Genomic DNA, 17633 nt, shown 5'->3' with positions numbered 1-17633 from the left:
GACACACACAGAATGTTTGGCCTGGGGATGTACATGGGAGGGGAAGAGAAAGGCATCAGCCTCTTTCTCTGCCCCGTCTCGTCCACTCTCAGGGGACAGCCCTCACCCTAGGGTACTGACCAGGCAGGCCTACCTACAATTGGGAACCACGTAGGGTTCAGTTTTGCTATAAGGAGATGCTGCAGGGAGCCACTTTCACCCTATAGGGCAGATTTGTTCAGCCCCGGAGGGCAGGCGTGGCAAAGACAGAAAAGGGACCAAGGGGATCCAGCACCAACAGCTGCCCACAGGGCCAGCGGAGAGCCCAAGATCTAGGGCCGGGGCAGACCTCCAGGGTCCACGCGCTCAGAGACCACTCAGAGCCGCACAGGAGAAATGATCTTTAATGTCTTTGTTTCCAGCCCCCGCAAAGTGCTATCAATTCAGTGAAGAAAAAGGAGGGGCTGGAGAGGTATGGAGTCACGAGACACAACAGCGCCCGCCCACCTCCTGGGCGCACACTCGCTCTGCCCGCACTCGCGCGGGCGCCCCCCTCACACGCTCACATGCAGGCCACACGCACACCGCACAGACACACACACGTGTACCCAAGGTTAAATACATGTAGCGAGGGACTCGTTTCTATATACAGAGAGAGAGAGAGACGTCTTCCCGGCAGGCATCGGTCCCCCGGGCTCTCAGCATGCTCGGCCCAGCTCTCTGCGCTGTACCTGGCACCCATGCCCCGGCCAGAAAAGCGGCTGCCCCTCTCCCCGCCCCCCGCCCCCGCGGCCACTGCCCTCCCCCCTCCGTCTCCCCTCCCCCCACACCAGGATCGCCTCCCCCGGGAAAGGGAGCTGTACGCTGGGGGCCCCTAGAAGTGCCCGGGCGCCAGGGGCATGTTGCTTTTGAAGCCCGGCTGCCCGTTGGCCACGTCGGCCGCAGACTCGCAGCCGCCGTTGCTGGAGCCCCCGTCTGTCCCGGGGCTCTCGGGGTCGGCCAGGAGCTTGAAGGTGAAGAGCTGGCCCGAGTCGTGGCGGCCGCGGCGGCCGGCGGGCTCGGGCGCGGGCAGGCTCAGCAGGGCGCCGGGCGCCTTCCACTCGGGGAAGGCGTACAGCTCGACGGGCGGCTGCGCGCCGCGGCCCAGGTAGCCCGGACTCGGCGAGGCCGAGGGCAGGGTCCGCTGGCTGCCGCTCAGGCAGCTGCCGCTGTCGTCCAGCGAGTCCTTGCGCGACTGCGAGCGCTCCAGCGAGCCGCCGCGCGTCCACGGCCGGTAGGTGTAGGCGCAACCGCCCAGGCGGCGACGGCGACGGCGGCGGCGGCGGCCGCGGCACTGGCACCCGAGGATGCGCACGAAGGCGCGCTTGAACTCCTTGCTGGAGCACGGGTAGATGATAGGGTTGAGGCAGCTGTTGAAATAGCCCAGCCAGAAGACCACCTTGAACACGGCGTCGGGGGGCTTCAGGGTGGAGAACAGGGAGCCTGCAGAGGGCGGAGACAGACGCCAGCCATGAGTACTCGGGCCCTCCCCTCCCGTGTCGTTGTGTCCTCAGTAACCCGGGCCCAGGGGTTAGCGCACCTGCGCCAGGCCCCGCCCCCTCCCACAATCGCCTTCGCGCTTCGGAATGAACGACTCCTGCACTCATTTGTAGGGCGAACCTAAGGGCCTTCCCTCGTGTCGGTGAAGCCTTTCGGGATCTAGCTAGGCAGCCCCCAAGCTCCTGCAGGTACAGATTTCCCAGCGATGATAATCACCCGGAAATGTGAGTCTCTTCTGGGTCACGCACCGTGCTAGGCGCTTTGCCTGCATTATTCTATCCTTTCCAACAGGCCGTGATTCGTTTCCAGTGCAAGTAGGAGACGTGTGAAAGACCACAACGCAAAAAATAAAAGGTTAAAGGAGTGAAGAAAAACGACGTAGCACTTAAAAATGTAGAAGAGGCAAGAATGGCAGTAGATATCTACAATGTCCAAAACCCTCTAGGAAGTGATTATTTAGAATATACAGAGAACTCCTGCAAATCAATAAGAAAAAGACAGCGTTCCCCAGCCCCTCCACTCAGACATGTGGGCAAAGAAAATGAACAGGCAATTCACAAGCCAAGAAATCCAAGAGCTAAGAAGCCTATGAAAAGATGCTCAGAACACTGGCAGTCTTGTGATTATAAAGCAAATCGAAAGTATGTCATGGCAAAAATTAAAAAAAAAATGAGGGAGAATGGGGAGTATCGTTAGGCTCTTAAAACTGTATATATGAAATACATGAAATTTGTTCCCATATATAGATTTTAAAAAGTAAAAAAAAAAAGGGGGGGGAAATAAAATGAAAGCCACAAGAGATATAACGTATCTGTTAGGCTGGCAAAACTTAGGGAGCTGGAGGGTTCTAAGCATAGGCAGGTGTGTGGGGACACGGGGCACTTTCTGTACGGCTGGTGGGACACAGGCTGTGCAGACGGAGAGGACTCTGGCACCCCTTGGTCCAGTCAATATACTCTTTGAAACTCACCCATTCTGCTCCAGGGCACTGATCTCAAATTTTTAACAGGTCTGAAAGGGGGTGTGCATGAAAATGCTCATGGCAGTGCTGTTTGTAGTGATAGGGAGTTGGGGAGAACCTGGTGTCCCTCCCTGGGCAAGCAGAATGGAGTACAAGCATACAGGGAGATTACCCAGCACTGAGAGGCCCAGGACGACATGGCCACAGAACAATGCCAGAAAGATCTTAGACATATTGTTCTTGAGAGAGAGAGAGAGAGAGAGAGAGAGAGAGAGAAATAGAATGAGATTTATGACATAATACTATTTAAGTAACTTACCAAACAACCATGTGTCTTTTGCAAAAGCTTTTTAAAAACCATCTGAACACAATGTCTGGCTAGGGGTGAAGGCAGAGAGACATGGGAATGGAAATGGGAATAAAAAGAAATAAATTAATACAATAAGAGCAAGGCCTGGCATAAACTGATGACCATGAGATGTTATAAAACGAGAAATATGATTAATTCCCCCTTCTCAGAATTTGAGATCCAAAAACACTTTCTGGCCATATTAAATTAAAAACAATTTCCATTTTAAATATAATGCAACTAAGACTTGGATAAATTAAGTGGCTTGCCCCGGGTCACTCAGCAATGTTTGTAATATAACTGGGATTTAAACTAAATTCTATTTGAATATAAAATGTTTTTTAGAGATGCTATTAATAATACTCTGGAAAAATTAGGAAATGTAAAAATGCAAAAAGAAAAGATGTTTTAAAAGCATAATCCTGGGGCTGGCACTGTGGTGTAGCAGGTAAAGCCTCTGCCTGCAGTGCTGGCATCCGATATGGGTGCTGGTTCAAGTCCCGGTTGCTTCACTTCCAATCCAGCTCTCTGCTATGGTCTGGGAAAGCAGTTAAAGATGGCCCAAGTCCTTGGGCCCCTGCACCTGCGTAGGAAACTTGGAAGAAGCTCCTGGCTCCTGGCTTTGGACTGGCCCAGCTCCAGCTGTTGTGGCTACTTGGGGAGTGAACCAGTGGATGGAAGACCTCTCTCTCTCTTTCTCTCTCTCTCTCTGTGACTCTGCCTCTTTGTAACTCTGCCTTTCAAATAAATAAATTTAAAAAAAAGCATAATCCTGGCCAGCGCTGTGGCTCAATAGGCTAATCCTCCACCTGTGGTGCTGGCACCCCGGGTTCTAGTCCCGGTTGGGGCGCCGGATTCTGTCCTGGTCACTCCTCTTCCTGTCCAGCTCTCTGCTGTGGCCTGGAAGTGCAGTGAAGGATGGCCCAAGTCCTTGGGCCCTGCTCCCTCATGGGAGACCAGGAGGAAGCACCTGGCTCCTGGCTTTGGATCAGCGCGGTGTGCCGGCTGCAGCAGCCATTTGGGGGGTGAACCAACGGAAAAGGAAGACCTTTCTCTCTGTCTCTCTCTCTCACTGTCCACTCTGCCTGTCAAAAAAAAAAAAAAAAAAAAAAGAAAAAAGAAAAAAGAAAAAAGAAAAAAAGCATAATCCTATAATATGGAAAAAATCACATTTTGGGACATATATTTTCAGATTCTAGAAAAAGAAAATTTTATATTTATTTTCATTTTATTTGAAAGCAGACACACACACACATACACACACATACACACATACACAGAGAGAGAGAGAGAGACAGAATCTTCTGTCCACTGGCTCACTTCCCAAATGCCCACAACAGCCAGGGCTGGGCCAGCCTGAATCCACCATCTGGGAACTCAGTCTGGGTCTCCCACATGGGTAGTAGGGACCCAAGTACTTAAACCATCACCTGCTCTCTCCCAGGGTGTGAATCAGCATGAAGCTGGATTAGAAAGTGGAAGAGTCAGGAATCCAATCAGGCACTTCAATACTGGATGTGTGCATTCCAAGTGGCAACTTAAATGCTGCAAAATCATCTGCCCCCAGGTGTTATTTTTCCTGTTGTATACACCTATTTAAATGTTTTCAAAAATGGGACTATACAGGACATTTTGTACCTTCAAATTATGTCCCTAACCCTGCTACATGGTCTGGAATATAGACATTGTCTTTCTTGTCTTTTCGCCTCTGTTAGACTTGAGCTTCCCAAGGACCTGGTCTTTGGGCTCACCTTTGAATCCATTTGTGGAATGCAGGGAAAGCACTGGTGTATCTGAACAGAAAGAATCTTAACAAGCATCATTTCTCAGATGGAGACACTGAGGCCCAGAAAGTGACTGCCAGTCCCACAGGTGGTGGCGCAGATGCCACAAGAATTCCTATCTCTGTCTTTGGATGGTGTTTCTCCCGTGTACTGCTTACTTTCTTGTGTTTTTATGGTTTGGTATGCTGCTACAGGGAGCTCCAACTCCTACTTTTCTGCTTAGCAACCCAGCGGAGGAGAGCTGGCGGGGTGCCTGGAGCAGGACTCAGCCAGTCAGGGGTTATCCACAGCTGATGTGAGCACTCAGTGTACATACTGACTCTTCTCAACCTAGGGGGAAATGTGGGATAGGCCACATTGTAGGTTGCTCGAGGTAAGGCAGATGAGGGCATCATCTCGTAGTCAATGACAGGGTTCACACCACTGGGCCTGTGTCCCACCCTTAGGAGTAAGACACCGAAGGTCCCAGGTAAAATAACTATGCTGTACGGACACCTACTGTCTCACGACGGGCATGAGTTGTCTCTTTGTGATGGCTTGTTTGTCACTGATTCTGAAGGGCGGAGGAAAGGGGAGAATTACTTTTAGGGAAAAAGTACAAAGAAGCTAAACCTTGGGAGCACTGTGCACTACCCCCAGGAAAGTGGATGCTGGTGAACGTGTGTATAGGGAGCACATCCCTTTGTTTGAGGCCACATAAAATCCAGGAGAGATGACTGGGGGTACTGGGGTACTGGGGGTGCAGTGACAGTCATGGTCAGAAGTAGGGAGGATCCAGAGCAGCAGAGCATACTTGCTGAGGACAAACTTGTAATTTTGTTCTGTGAAATAGGCAATGAATGGATTAATGAGGATGCACCCTAAGGGACTAGATCTTTCAGAGGCCACAAATAACAGGAATGCTATCAGCAAGTATTTATCATACCCACCATGTATGTTGTGTGCATGCTCTGCAGGTCCTGTGCAAAACTCTTTACACCACTAGCTTATTGATACTCACAACACTTGGAAGGGAATATTGAGCAAGATAGAATCGCTAGTTCCATTTTTTTTTTTTTGGATCAGTTCATCAGCATATTCATTTGTTATCCATTCACTTACTCCACCAATACTGAGTTCCTATTAAGTGCCAAACACTAGGACAAGCAGTGGGGAAAGAGATGAGTTTGAGGTGTGGCAGCTAACAGGCATGGCAAGAGAACACATGTGGTGTTAGGACACAGGCATAAATATCACTCTGTCACCCTGGGGGCATATTTTGGGACTTTTTTTTTTTCTTGGGTGCTCCTTAATTCGATCACATAAGGAGCACCTGGCCAAGGACAGCCAGCCTGGCTCCTTGCCTCTATTTTATTACAAAGTACTCTCAAAAGATCATGCTCTTGAGAAGCGTACAGCCTCAGGGGATGTTTTCTCATGGGCATTTATGGCCATCTCTTACTTGCAGTTCCTGCAGCTGTTTTCTCCCCCAAGAGGAGGCCATTCTTTGCCATTGGCCAAAGAGCTCAGGCTTTGAGATGAGCCAGACCTGGCATTGAGTCCTCTCTTTATTTTTATTTCATTTTTTAATTTTTTAAAAGATTTTATTTATTTATTTGAGAGGTAGAGTTACAGACAGTGTGAGAGAGAGACAGAGAGAAAGGTCTTCTCTCTGTTGGTTCACTCCCCAGATGGCCACAACAGCCGGAGCTAAGCCAATCCAAAGCCAGGAGCCAAGTGCCTCCTCCTGGACTCCCATGCGGGTGCAGGGGCCCAAGCACTTGGGCCATCCTGCACTGCTTTCCTGGGCCACAGCAGAGGACTGGATTGGAAGAGGAGCAACTGGGACTAGAACTGGTGCCCATATAGGATGCTGGCGCCACAGGCGGATGATTAACCTTGTGTGCCATGGCGCCGGCCCCTGAGTCCTCTCTTTATAGGTGGCTGTTAGACTTTAGAGAAGCCCTTTTAGCCTTGTTTTTTCATCTGTGAAGTGGGGACAATATTTGTTTCATGGAATAATTGTGAATATAGGAAAATACCCACGTAAAATACTTGATATAGGGTCTGGCACAGTGAAAATAATACTTTTAAATGGTGACTGTTCTTTGGCCCATTCATCCCGCTCCTCCAGGAACTCTGCTCTGATGAACCCCATTCAATTCAGATCGATTTCTTCATAGAACAGACACCCTATAGAATACAGACAAGCAGGTCTCATTTTGTTATTTTGTGGTTTGCTTGTTAATGTTGCTCAGCCATCCCAGGGCTGGCTGAGTCCTTGCTTACTACCCAGATTGTAAATTCCCTCTGGGCAGGAACTGTATTTTCATTTCTTTTGTTTTCCCCTCCAGATTTGTATGTTTTTATTACAAAAATGAGACATGCTGAGCTAAAAAAGTTACACATGACAAAAAATCTATAAAGTATGGAGTGAAAATTCTTTCTCCATTCAAGCACAGGGGACTGAAGTTAACAGTTTGTTTTTATCCTCCTTGATTTTTTTTTTATCTACACTTTCCTTTCTCCAAATTGCCTTCCTTGCTGAGAACACATGTGTTACCCCAGGTCAACGTACAGGGTGCTGGTTCACCCCTGCCTCTTCTCCCAAGAGCAGCATTCCAATTTGATGTCTGGATTCACAGTAGTTTATTTAACACTTTGCTCTAATGGTAGTCAAGTAGGTGATTGATTTCCAATTTTTGGCAGTTACAAACTGCATAACGAAAAGCCTCAAGCATTCATTTTTTTTTTGCACATTTGAATGTTTCTGTAGAATAAATTCCTAGCTGCAAAATCACTGGGTCAGTTCTGCATCTGAACACTGACAGCTATTTAAACTGCCTTTTGAACTTGTCGTACCATTGTGCCTTCTCATCAACTGTGTATGGGTCTGACCTTTTCCTACCCTGTGTCTCCATAGCGTGGGGGGCCTTCAGCCCTTTAAATCCTTGCTTATCTGACAGGTTAACAGTGACCTTTCCCCTTTGTCCCATTTGCATCCCATTTTACTTTGTCCTCCTGCAGACTCCAACATGGCATGCCAGCCTTGAACAAGCCCTCAGGGATGTCCAGCAAGGAGTCTCCTTTCTTGCTGGGATGAGACTCTTTGGGTTAGAATCCTGGCTCTCTCACCAGCAGCTATGTGACCTTGGAAGATTTCATACTTGTCCCTACGCCCCTGCTTCTCTTCAGTAAAATGGGGTTCTTACTAATAGTCCTGAGCTCATTGGATTATTGTGAGGATTGAGCAAGATGAAACATGGAAGCTCTCATGAAGGCAATGGAGGCGGTGCTTGTCACTCAGTCAACTGCATTAATAGAATTTAACTAAATAATTTGTTCCTTTTACCACTGAAGGGGCTGGAAATCCAAATTTAGGAAGCCCACGTTTGGTACTTACATTTATTTACTCCATCTGTCATTTTCAGGAAGTTGCTTTCCCACTCTGGGCCTGTTTCCCCCTTTAACTGAGTGGTTTGAGCTGGGTGTTTTCCAGCCTTAACACTCAGAGTCTCGCTGAAGCCAGAGATGACTTGGGCTCCAGGAAGCCCTGTCCATCCCTGCTGGGACTGCCTGCTTCCCCAGATCCACCACAGAGGGGCAGTGTGGGTCAGGGACTGGACTTTGAAGTGGCCACGGATTCCAGGCATATTTCCACCCCCCAACCTCCCAGCACACTAACTTCTGGGATTAGCAGCCCTGTTTGCTGTGCCAGGCTGCCCTAGTGGGAGCCAAGAAGCCATAGTTAATTAGGGAAGGTGTTGATCCTTTCTGGCATGAAAGGACGGGTGACAGGGATTGCTTCCCCTGGGCACTGAAACAGTCCTTTCACTGGGGACTGGAGGCTGACAAAGCCTGTGGGTGAGGGGAACAACTGCAACAGGAAACACGGGTTCCTGGAAGGCCAGAGCTCAGAGCTGCAAAGCATGCCTGTGCCGGGATCTTTGACACTGTCACTAATTTGCAGTGCATGTCCCTTCCTCTCTTGCTGGTGAACCGGCCATGAAGCTCCTTGCCAGTGTCTGAGAATCATGGCTTGCTAGGGCTGGGAAACCTCTTGTGTTCACAGGGGCTCAGTGAGGGTGAGTGACTCACTCGAGGTTGGTCAGCTGGGGAATGGAAGAAGGGCCCCTGGGACTTGTTCATGCTGCCATGCATCTGACTGAATGGACATTTATGGAGGCAGTGGCATTTGTTGGTTAAGGACCTCTCCTGATATCACAGGTAGGTAGATTTGGGTTCAGAACCTGGCCCTGGCTTTCCTAGATGTGTGACCTTGGAGAATCCTTGGGCTTGTGAGGTTCAAATTCCTAGAAAATGGGGATGGTGATAGCTCTTTTTGGTGTGGGGTGTGGTTGAAGTGCCTGGCAGTTTGAAAGGTCCCAGTACGTGAAGCTGTTTATTACTGCACCAAACCCTGCTACTATCCTACTATGACACTGCTGTCAGTGCCAGGGCCATTGCTACAGAGAGGACAAGGCATCAAGGACAGGAGGTCTGAGCAGGCATCCCAGTGCAGGCCCAAGGACGGGCTTCGTGTGGTGGTTCTCCAACCTGCTCAAATTGTATGCAACATTCATGCCTTTTTCTGGGGATCATGCTCTTAAAGGGGTCTGTCACTCTCAAAGAGTTAAGACTTGCTCATCCCAAGTCTGGGTTTGCTAAGCCTCAAGTCCTACCATTTACTAAATGCTTTTCTCTAAATCAACTCACTTTCAGTAACAATTCTTTGGAAGGAAACTTTACACCATCATTTAAAAACCTGAATCATTTGGTATAAGTAAAAAGTTATGGTAGAGAAGAATAAGGGGACAAAATAATATCTGTACTTTCTGGATGACTCCAGACTGTGCAAGGCCTAAAGCCTATTTTCTTTCTCTGAAAAAGGGAGATTAGCAGGACTGAGCGGTATTGAAGGTTTTTGGCCCTAAACCAAGGGGGCACTGCTCTTTGCAGAGCCTAAAGGATTGAAAGAGATTTGAACAGGGAATAATTTTCTTATTGGGGAGCCTAGCCCGTGGATCATAGTAGCTACTAAAGAAATACTTACTCATAGCTGACTGAATATATGACTCAGAGTTTCTTATGCCATCTCTAGCTGTCTTTTCAAGCTGTCTTAATACAGTGAATTTGACCTGAAGTACAGGTGCAGCCATTGAAAAAATCAAGTGCTGGTGGCCCCATGGCTCTACTCTGATCCTTCTGGCAGCATCTTGCTTAGGCTTATTAAGCAGATCAAATGAGACAACATTGCTGAAAAGGTTTAGAGGGGATGAAAGCTTACTACCTGGGAGAGGCATTTGTATTTTACTCTCTCCCTCTTTTATTCAAGGAAAGAGAAGCAGGATGTGGGGCTTGGGGAGGATGGATAAATCAAGGAACAGATGTTGCTGTCATCCCACCTACATCACTTGTGCTTTGAGTACCCAAGGGCGACTTAGAGGCATTTTGAAGTACAAGGATCAACAGCTAATACTGAACAGAATCAGCACACGGAGAAGCATTTCTTAGCCAGAGGTGGTCTCTGAAGGTCATCCTGGGTGTGTCACACTGGGTGTATCTGTAGAACAGCAGCTGGCATTGAACAAGCTTCTACTGCTAACAGGCACCGTGATGCCCATCACTCCTTCAGTGATCACTTTTCCCAAGGGCAGCCCCACAGGACTGTGCACTGCACAGCTCTAAGGCACAGCATTTACCCTGTGGTGAATAATACTCTTTGGTAAGTGTGTGTTCAAACTGCACACATGCACCTAGAGGCCATGATTATTCCATCAAGAGGACAGAAACTCAGATTCTACAGGTAAGTTGATCAAGGTCAAAGAGCTAGTGGGTGACAGAGTAAGAGATTTTATTAAAAAAATTATTTTGGGGGCCAGTGCTGTGGCATAGCGGATAAAGCTGCTGCCTACAGTGCCAGCATCCCGTAAGGGTGCCTGAGTCCTGGCTGCTCCACTTCTGATCCAGCTCCCTGAAATGGCTTGGGAAAGCAGTGGAAGATGGCCCAAGTCCTTGGGCCAATGCACCTGAGTGGCTGACCCAGAAGAAGCTGCTGGCTTCTGGCTTTGGATTGGTGCAGCTCCGGTCATTGTGGCCATCTGGGGAGTGAACCTGCGGATGGAAGATCTCTTTCTCTTTCTTCCTCTGTCTTCTGTAACTCTGACATTCAAATTAATAAATAAATCTTTAAAAAATTATTGCAGGGAGGGAAGTGGAGAGAGGGAGAGGGAGAGGGGGAGGGAGAGGGGGAGGGGGAGTAAGGGGAGGGGAGGGGAGGGGAGGGGAGGGGAGGGGAGAGAGAGAGAGAGAGAGAGAGAGAGAGAGAGAGAAACTCACTCTCATTCACTGATCTACTTCTTAAATGCTTGCAGTGGTGGAGCTGGAGTCAGGGCCAAACCCAGAAGCCAGGAACTCAATCTATATCTCCCCTTTCGATGGCAGGGACCCAACTACTTGAACCATCACTCCTGCTTCCCAGCATCTGCATTAGCAGGAAGCTAGAACTGGGAGTTGAAACCAGGACTCAAGCTAGGTGCTCTGCTCTATGGGACTCAGGCTTTTTAACAGCTAGCCCAAATGTCTGCCCCTGGAGTTAGAATTCGAATCCAGGCAGCGTCTAACTGAGGCTTTAAATCACAGCTCAAGGAAAGAAAACGAAGACGAAAAATGTGTATAATGAGGAAATTATTCATGGATGTCAATTTTTTTTTACATGAAAGCACACTTATCATTTACTTCTGTTTTCCACAAACTTTTTGAAGTATATTCACATGTGTGTCTGTAGATAAGGAACAGGAAGCATACATACTGGAATAACAACAGTGTTCATCCATGGGTGGGGAAATTATGAGGGAATTTCCCCTCACTGTGCTTTTTGGTGTTTTCCAAAAGTTTTCTTCACAAACATGAATTACTCTTGTGATTGGGAAAAAATCCAATGAATATTACTTAAAAAAGCAAACAAGCCAGAAGATGCTGTGTTTACTGAATACTTGCTAGGTACCTGCCAACTTTCTTATATCCTGTTTTGTTGAATCCCTACAACAGCTCTATGATTAAGGTAGCATCAGTCCTACTTGACAGATGAAGAATGGAGACTCAGGGGGATGGTAGCACTTGACTTAGGTCTTCCACAGGTATGAGAAAGAGAGGCTTGAAATTGCCATCTTGTTAAGTCCAGTGGCCTTCTTGCTTCTCCATGTGGCTGTGGCTGCCATGCCCTTATCCCCTCGCTGTGGGGAATAAGTGGGGGTATTGTTTTATTCTTTAGGTATTCCTACATCTCTGGGCCTTCACTTAATATTGGTGGAAGGAATGAACCAATGGGTGGGTTTGGAGAGTGCAGTGAGGCCAGGGGACCTGAAGCATCAGCTACCAGGTCAACAATAAGCCAGTATTGGGTTAGTTCCAGCACACCCTCCCCACCCAGGACTCTGGCATTGTAGACTCCAGGGTTATGAACTTGATTTGACTCTTTTCATTCAGTGTGGTGGTGAATGTTTGCTGCCATGGGTTAAGATGCTGCTTGGGATGCCCAATCCCATATTGGAGTGCCTGGGTTCGAGTCCCAGCTCTGCTTCTGATTCCAGTTTCCTGCTAATATGAACCCTGGGAGGCAGCAGTGATGGTTTAAGAAGCTGGGATCCTCCCACCCATGTGGGTGACCCAGATTGAGTTCTTAGTTACCTGCTCTGGCCTTGCTGTTGTGGGCATTTGGGGACTGAACTAACAGATGGAAGATCTCTCTGTCTCTTTGTTGCTGTGTCTCTCTACTTTTCAAATACATGAAATAGAGGAATAAAAAAAATTCAGTCTGTGTCAGACATGCCCATGATCTCCAGGGAAACAGGAGTAGTGCAACTATTATGGTGAGCTTTTGAGGGGAGAGGATGCCTTCCCAGCATGGCTCATGTGAGTAGCGTTTGGCTACATCTTCCACCAAGCCAAATCTCTCCAGATGAAACAGTTTGGCTCAATAAAAACTGGAACAATTTAAAATAGTTGTGAATTCTTTCAGCGCCAGCTTTGTAAAGAGGGGTTTCCTTGGGTTTGGAGATTCCCTTTGAGGCTTTTCCATTTTCATTTGCCACTTGACCCTGGAATGCTATCATGAACTTGTCCAACACATACAGCATTTTAGGGGCCAACAGATACTTAACAAATATTTAAATCAAATGCTGAAAACAACAATAATAATCGCCAGAAGGACCACTGACAATAACCGATTCCTTAAACAGCTGTTATGTGTTAAGTTTATAAACATTCTCTAATGCAATCCTCCCAGAAGCTCCGCTGAACTTTAAGAGGTTAAACACGGTCACATGCCTAGGAAGTGATGGGCTGGAACTCAAATCCAACTCTGCAGCCTGGGTTCTTACTCATGTTTTATAATAAGAAAAAGGAGCTTCTCTTCATTTCCTTAAGTACTAGGCAATTCCTTCCCTACCCTGGAACAGTCTCGTTGAACTGTCCAAGTGCTGTTTGAGGCTGTGAAATGCAGCATTTATCACTTTCCACCTTAGATTACAGTTACTTAGTCTCATGTCCTCTGATGAAACTGGGAACCTCTAGAAAAGAGAGTTTATGTGTGATTCTCCTCTCTCTGTCCTGGGCCTAGCACGGTGTCTGAGATATGACAGGTAATTCTGCCAACATGTGCTGAAGTAATGACAATACTGATGAAAATAATAAAACTGAAAGGTGTTAGCCCCTGGCTGCTCAAAGTGAAGTTCATGGGTAGGCAATAACTGTGTGCTGGTTAGATATGCATATTCTTTGACTCAGGGCATTAGAATCTTTTTAAAACATGATTCAGAGGTGACAGATACTGTTTTAGCCCACATTTTGATGTGATTTAAAAAATTATTTCTCCAGGCAGGTGTTATGGTGCAGTAGGTTAAGCTGCCTTTTGGGATGTCCAAATCCCATATTAGATGGATTACCTGGGATCGAGTTCTACTTAGGCTTTGGATCTAGCTTCTTGCTAATGTGCCTGGGAGGTATATTAGTAGCTGGGCTCCTTGCCACCCATGTGGGAGACCCAGCTAGAGCTCCTGGCTCTTGACTTTGCAATCTGACCCAGTCCCCACTGTTGTGGGCATTTGGAGAAGTGAAGCAGCAGCTGCAAAATCAATCAATCAATCAATCTCTCTCTCTCTCTCTCTCTCCCTCCCTCCCTTTCAAATAAATAACTAAATAAGTAAATAAATACATAACTTGTTGGGGCTGGCTCTGTGGCGCACTAGGTTAATCCTCCGCCTGAGACGCCGGCATCCCATATGGACGCAGGGTTCTAGTCCCGGTTGCTCCTCTTCCAGTCCAGCTCTCTGCTGTGGCCCGGGAGTGCAGTGGAGGATGGCCCAGGTGCCTGGGCCCTGCACCCGCATGGGAGACCAGGAGGAAGCACCTGGCTCCTGGCTTCGGAATGGCACAGCGCCGGCCGTAGCGGCCATTTGGGGAGTGAACCAAAGGAAGGAAGACCTTTCACTCTGTCTCTCTCTCTCACTGTTTAACTCTACCTGTCAAATAAATAAAAATTAAAAAAAAATACATAACTTGTTTTCTCGTGTATCTTGAGATTCATGAGTGAGCAAAGGCTGGACTGAGAGACACCTCATCATGAGACTTACTTTTTTGCTCCAAATCCTCCAGTGGCCCTATAGTTTTTAGGATAAAGTTCAAACTAGTTGGGCCAGAATCTAAGACCCATTCAGCTTGGCTACAGTTGACTGATTCTTTGCAATGTGCATAGACTTTTCAGGTCCCTTTCCTTTTAGCACACTGGCCACTGGTCTGAGATGGCCTCTCTTCTTCCCACCTTCTCTCCGTCCTTTCCATGCCTAGCTCAATTTCTTCCTCTGCTGCTTTCCCTTGAAGCATGAAAATAGTGGAAGAAACTAACAGGGTGAGAAGATCTGCTAAGATCCAGGTGACTCACATACCTCACCTAATTTCATCCTCACAAGAGGCAGGAAGGAAGCATGGGTTCTGCAGTTTTCCACTTACAAGTGTGGAAATGGAGGCTCAAGTGTATGGAACTCAACCAATGTCACACAGCTAGTAAGTGGGAGAGTTAGAGCTCAAACCCTATCTGCTAGGCCCCAAAGCGGGCCAGTGTCCACAATATGCAATACTTTCTCTAAACTCCTGGAACACTTCTTGAGGGGTGGAGGAGGCCTAGAATTGTTTAACTTTGTTTTTATAATAGTGTCATATACATTTCATCTGGTTGTTAAAACACAAATGTCTAAATTGAGAATTTCATGTCTCTTTACCCCAGTGGCTCTTACATTGGGTAAGGAGATCATTGAATTCCATAGAGTTTTAAGGTTTCACAGGCTCACTGAATCCCATCCATGGATATTCAGGGGGTACAGAGCCACCAGATGGGGAGTCTCTGCTGTTGTGTTTCTGACACAACAGCCGTTGAACTTACCTGTTTTAGCATCTGTCTCCCTTTGCTTACAAGCTCTTTGAAGCCAGGGTCTATCTTCCTTGTCTTGGTTTCTCCGAATCCCAACACAGAGCTTGATGTCTCATTAATGTGTAAAAATATTTGCTGAGCACATCACCTCCCCTTTGTGTGCCTGGTCCAGTACTGGCTTCACAGCAGGTGCTGATTGAATGGTTGTTGGCTGATTGCTTGTACTTTCCTGCCTTCTCTTCCCTTATCTAAATGGGAACTATGGGCCAATACCCTGCCCAGTTCCCATCTCCTCCCCGAATCCTTCCCTGACTGCTCAAATCCTCTTCTATTTTATTTCCCATCACAGAGTCCTTGGTGCAGGGGTTAATACAGAATGCTATTATTAAAGGATGTGCTTCTTGTCTTTAGGTAGTGTAAGAGCTCCTTGAAGATGGGGCCTGTGTCTTCCACTTCTAGCGCAGGGCTGAGCATGCAGTGAGTGCCCATCCATTACCCACTGATTGGTTTATGGACCTATTCCAACTTCCAGTAGGGGAGCCACCTCCTGGCTCAGGCCCAGTTGGGAGCAGATGGGATGGAGTGGTTTCTGCATCACTCAAGGGGCTGTTGTCGATGCCATACTGAGTTTGTTCCATGCTTTGACCTCCCTGGAAATAGCAATTTCCCCATAGAATACTTTTAGAAACTGGGCATCGCAGCTATAACTTTTTAAGGGGAAAAAAAGAATTTATATTTATGCTTAAATGGAGAGGCATAGCTTAATTTCACATGAAGTCATTATACAAGATAACTTTACTTCTCCCCAAATTAATCTGAAAATCTAAAACAATCTCATTAAAACCTCTCCTTATTTTTGGGGGGATAAAAGATGGGAAGAAGTTAAATGATACAAATCCAAATATACGGAAGAATATGACAACAACCATGAGAAAAATTCCCAGGTCAATTGAAATAAATCAAGCAGGTGGGGGAAATGTGTAAGCTCACCTCTAAAGATATGCAAGCCTATCATAAAATTAAAAATTGGGTAGGAAGTACAGGAAAAAGCAGAAAGATCAATAAAATTATACAGTTTAGAAAAAGAACAAAACATCTATAAGAATATTGTATGCCATTTCAATGCCTGTAGGAAAAAATAGATTAATCTGTAAATTATTCTGTAATTAGGGCAACTGAATAGCTATTTTGAAAGTGATAAGGCTACATCCTTACTTTATTTCTCAAACTATAATAAACATAGATGAATGCAAGATTTTAAAATATAAAATCATTGAAGTATTAGGAGAGGGTGTTGGCAAATATTTTTGTAATTTTGAAAGAAGAAAGACCTTTCAAAGCATGACAGATGCTCAGGATCTGGAAAGAAAGGTACTGACGAATCTGTGTAGGCATTTCTATAAGGCTGAAAACGTCAAAAACAAAGTTAAAAGGAGAATTGAGGAAAATATTTGTGATTCAAATGATAAAAAGAATGATATTTCTAACATAAATGCTTTATTTGAAATCAGAGAAAAACAATTCAATAGAAAATTAAGCAAATCATAATAAGCAAGTAAGACTAAGTACAATGGACAAAAAGCGAATAAGTGAAAAAATAAATATAACATTCCTTTTTATAATAAATGATGAATTAAAATGCGGTAGAAATACTTTAGGCCTATTAGTTTGGAAGGCATTTTTTTTTTTGAAATTGAAACATGCATTTATTTATTTATTTATTTTTTTACCTTTATTTAATGAATATAAATTTCCAAAGTACGATTTATGGATTACGATGGCTTCCCCCCCATACCGTCCCTCCCACCCACAACCCTCCCCTTTCCCACTCCCTCTCCCTGGAAGGCATTTTAAAAAGTGCTTATGCTCTGGGAGGGCGCTGTGGTGTAGTGGGGAAAGCTGCTGCCTGCAGTGCTGGCATCCCATATGGGCACCAATTCAAGTTCTGGCTGCTCCACTTCCCATCCAGCTCTCTACTATGGCCTGGGAAAAGCAGTGGAAGATGGCCCAAGTCCTTGGGCCCCTGAACCCACGTGGGAGACCCAGAAGAGGCTCCTGGCTCCTGGCTTCGCATTGGCGCAGCTCTGGCTGTTACGGCCAATTGTGGAGTGAACCAGCAGATGGAAGACCTCTCTCTCTCTCTCTTTCTCTCTGCCTTTCCTTCTCTCTGTGTAGCTCTGACTTTCAAATAAATAAATCTTAAAAAAAAAGAGTATACTTGCAGGGGCCCAAGGACTTGGGCCATCTTCTACTGCCTTCCCAGGCCACACCAGAGGGCTGGATTGGAAGTGGAGCAGCTGGGACTTGAACCGGCGCCCATATGGGGTGCTGGTACTGCAGGTGGCAGCTTTACCCACTATGCCACAGTGCCAGCCCTGCAAGTATACTCTTAAAAGACACAGAGATGAAAGTATAAGAAATAGTAATGTCTCTCCCAAATGGGAAACAACCTAAATTTACAGCAATATGGGATCATGAAATAAATCATGCAGCACTGGCACAATGGAAAAACCAGACCTCTCTTATGGTAAACTAAGTCTACATCGTAATGATGTCCATGAAAGAATTAAGAAGAAAAACAAATTTCAGGAGATCACCCTTAGTATATTCTGAATT

The 17633-nt window shown here is 46.5% G+C and overlaps 1 protein-coding gene across 1 annotated transcript in view; it reads right to left on the bottom strand.

Moving 5' to 3' along the window:
- Window positions 1-853: 853 nt before the first annotated feature.
- Window positions 854-17633, bottom strand: part of ADRA1B (adrenoceptor alpha 1B) — a 57139-nt gene continuing 40359 nt past the window's right edge. The window contains 1 exon segment of the mRNA NM_001082062.1: window positions 854-1461. Coding sequence (NP_001075531.1) covers window positions 854-1461 — 608 coding nt within the window.

This window comes from Oryctolagus cuniculus, chromosome 6, assembly GCF_964237555.1.
Source record: "Oryctolagus cuniculus chromosome 6, mOryCun1.1, whole genome shotgun sequence".
Classification (NCBI taxonomy): Eukaryota; Metazoa; Chordata; class Mammalia; order Lagomorpha; family Leporidae; genus Oryctolagus; species Oryctolagus cuniculus.
Note: the sequence above shows the minus strand (reverse complement) of the source record. Positions and strands in the feature narration are given on the sequence as shown.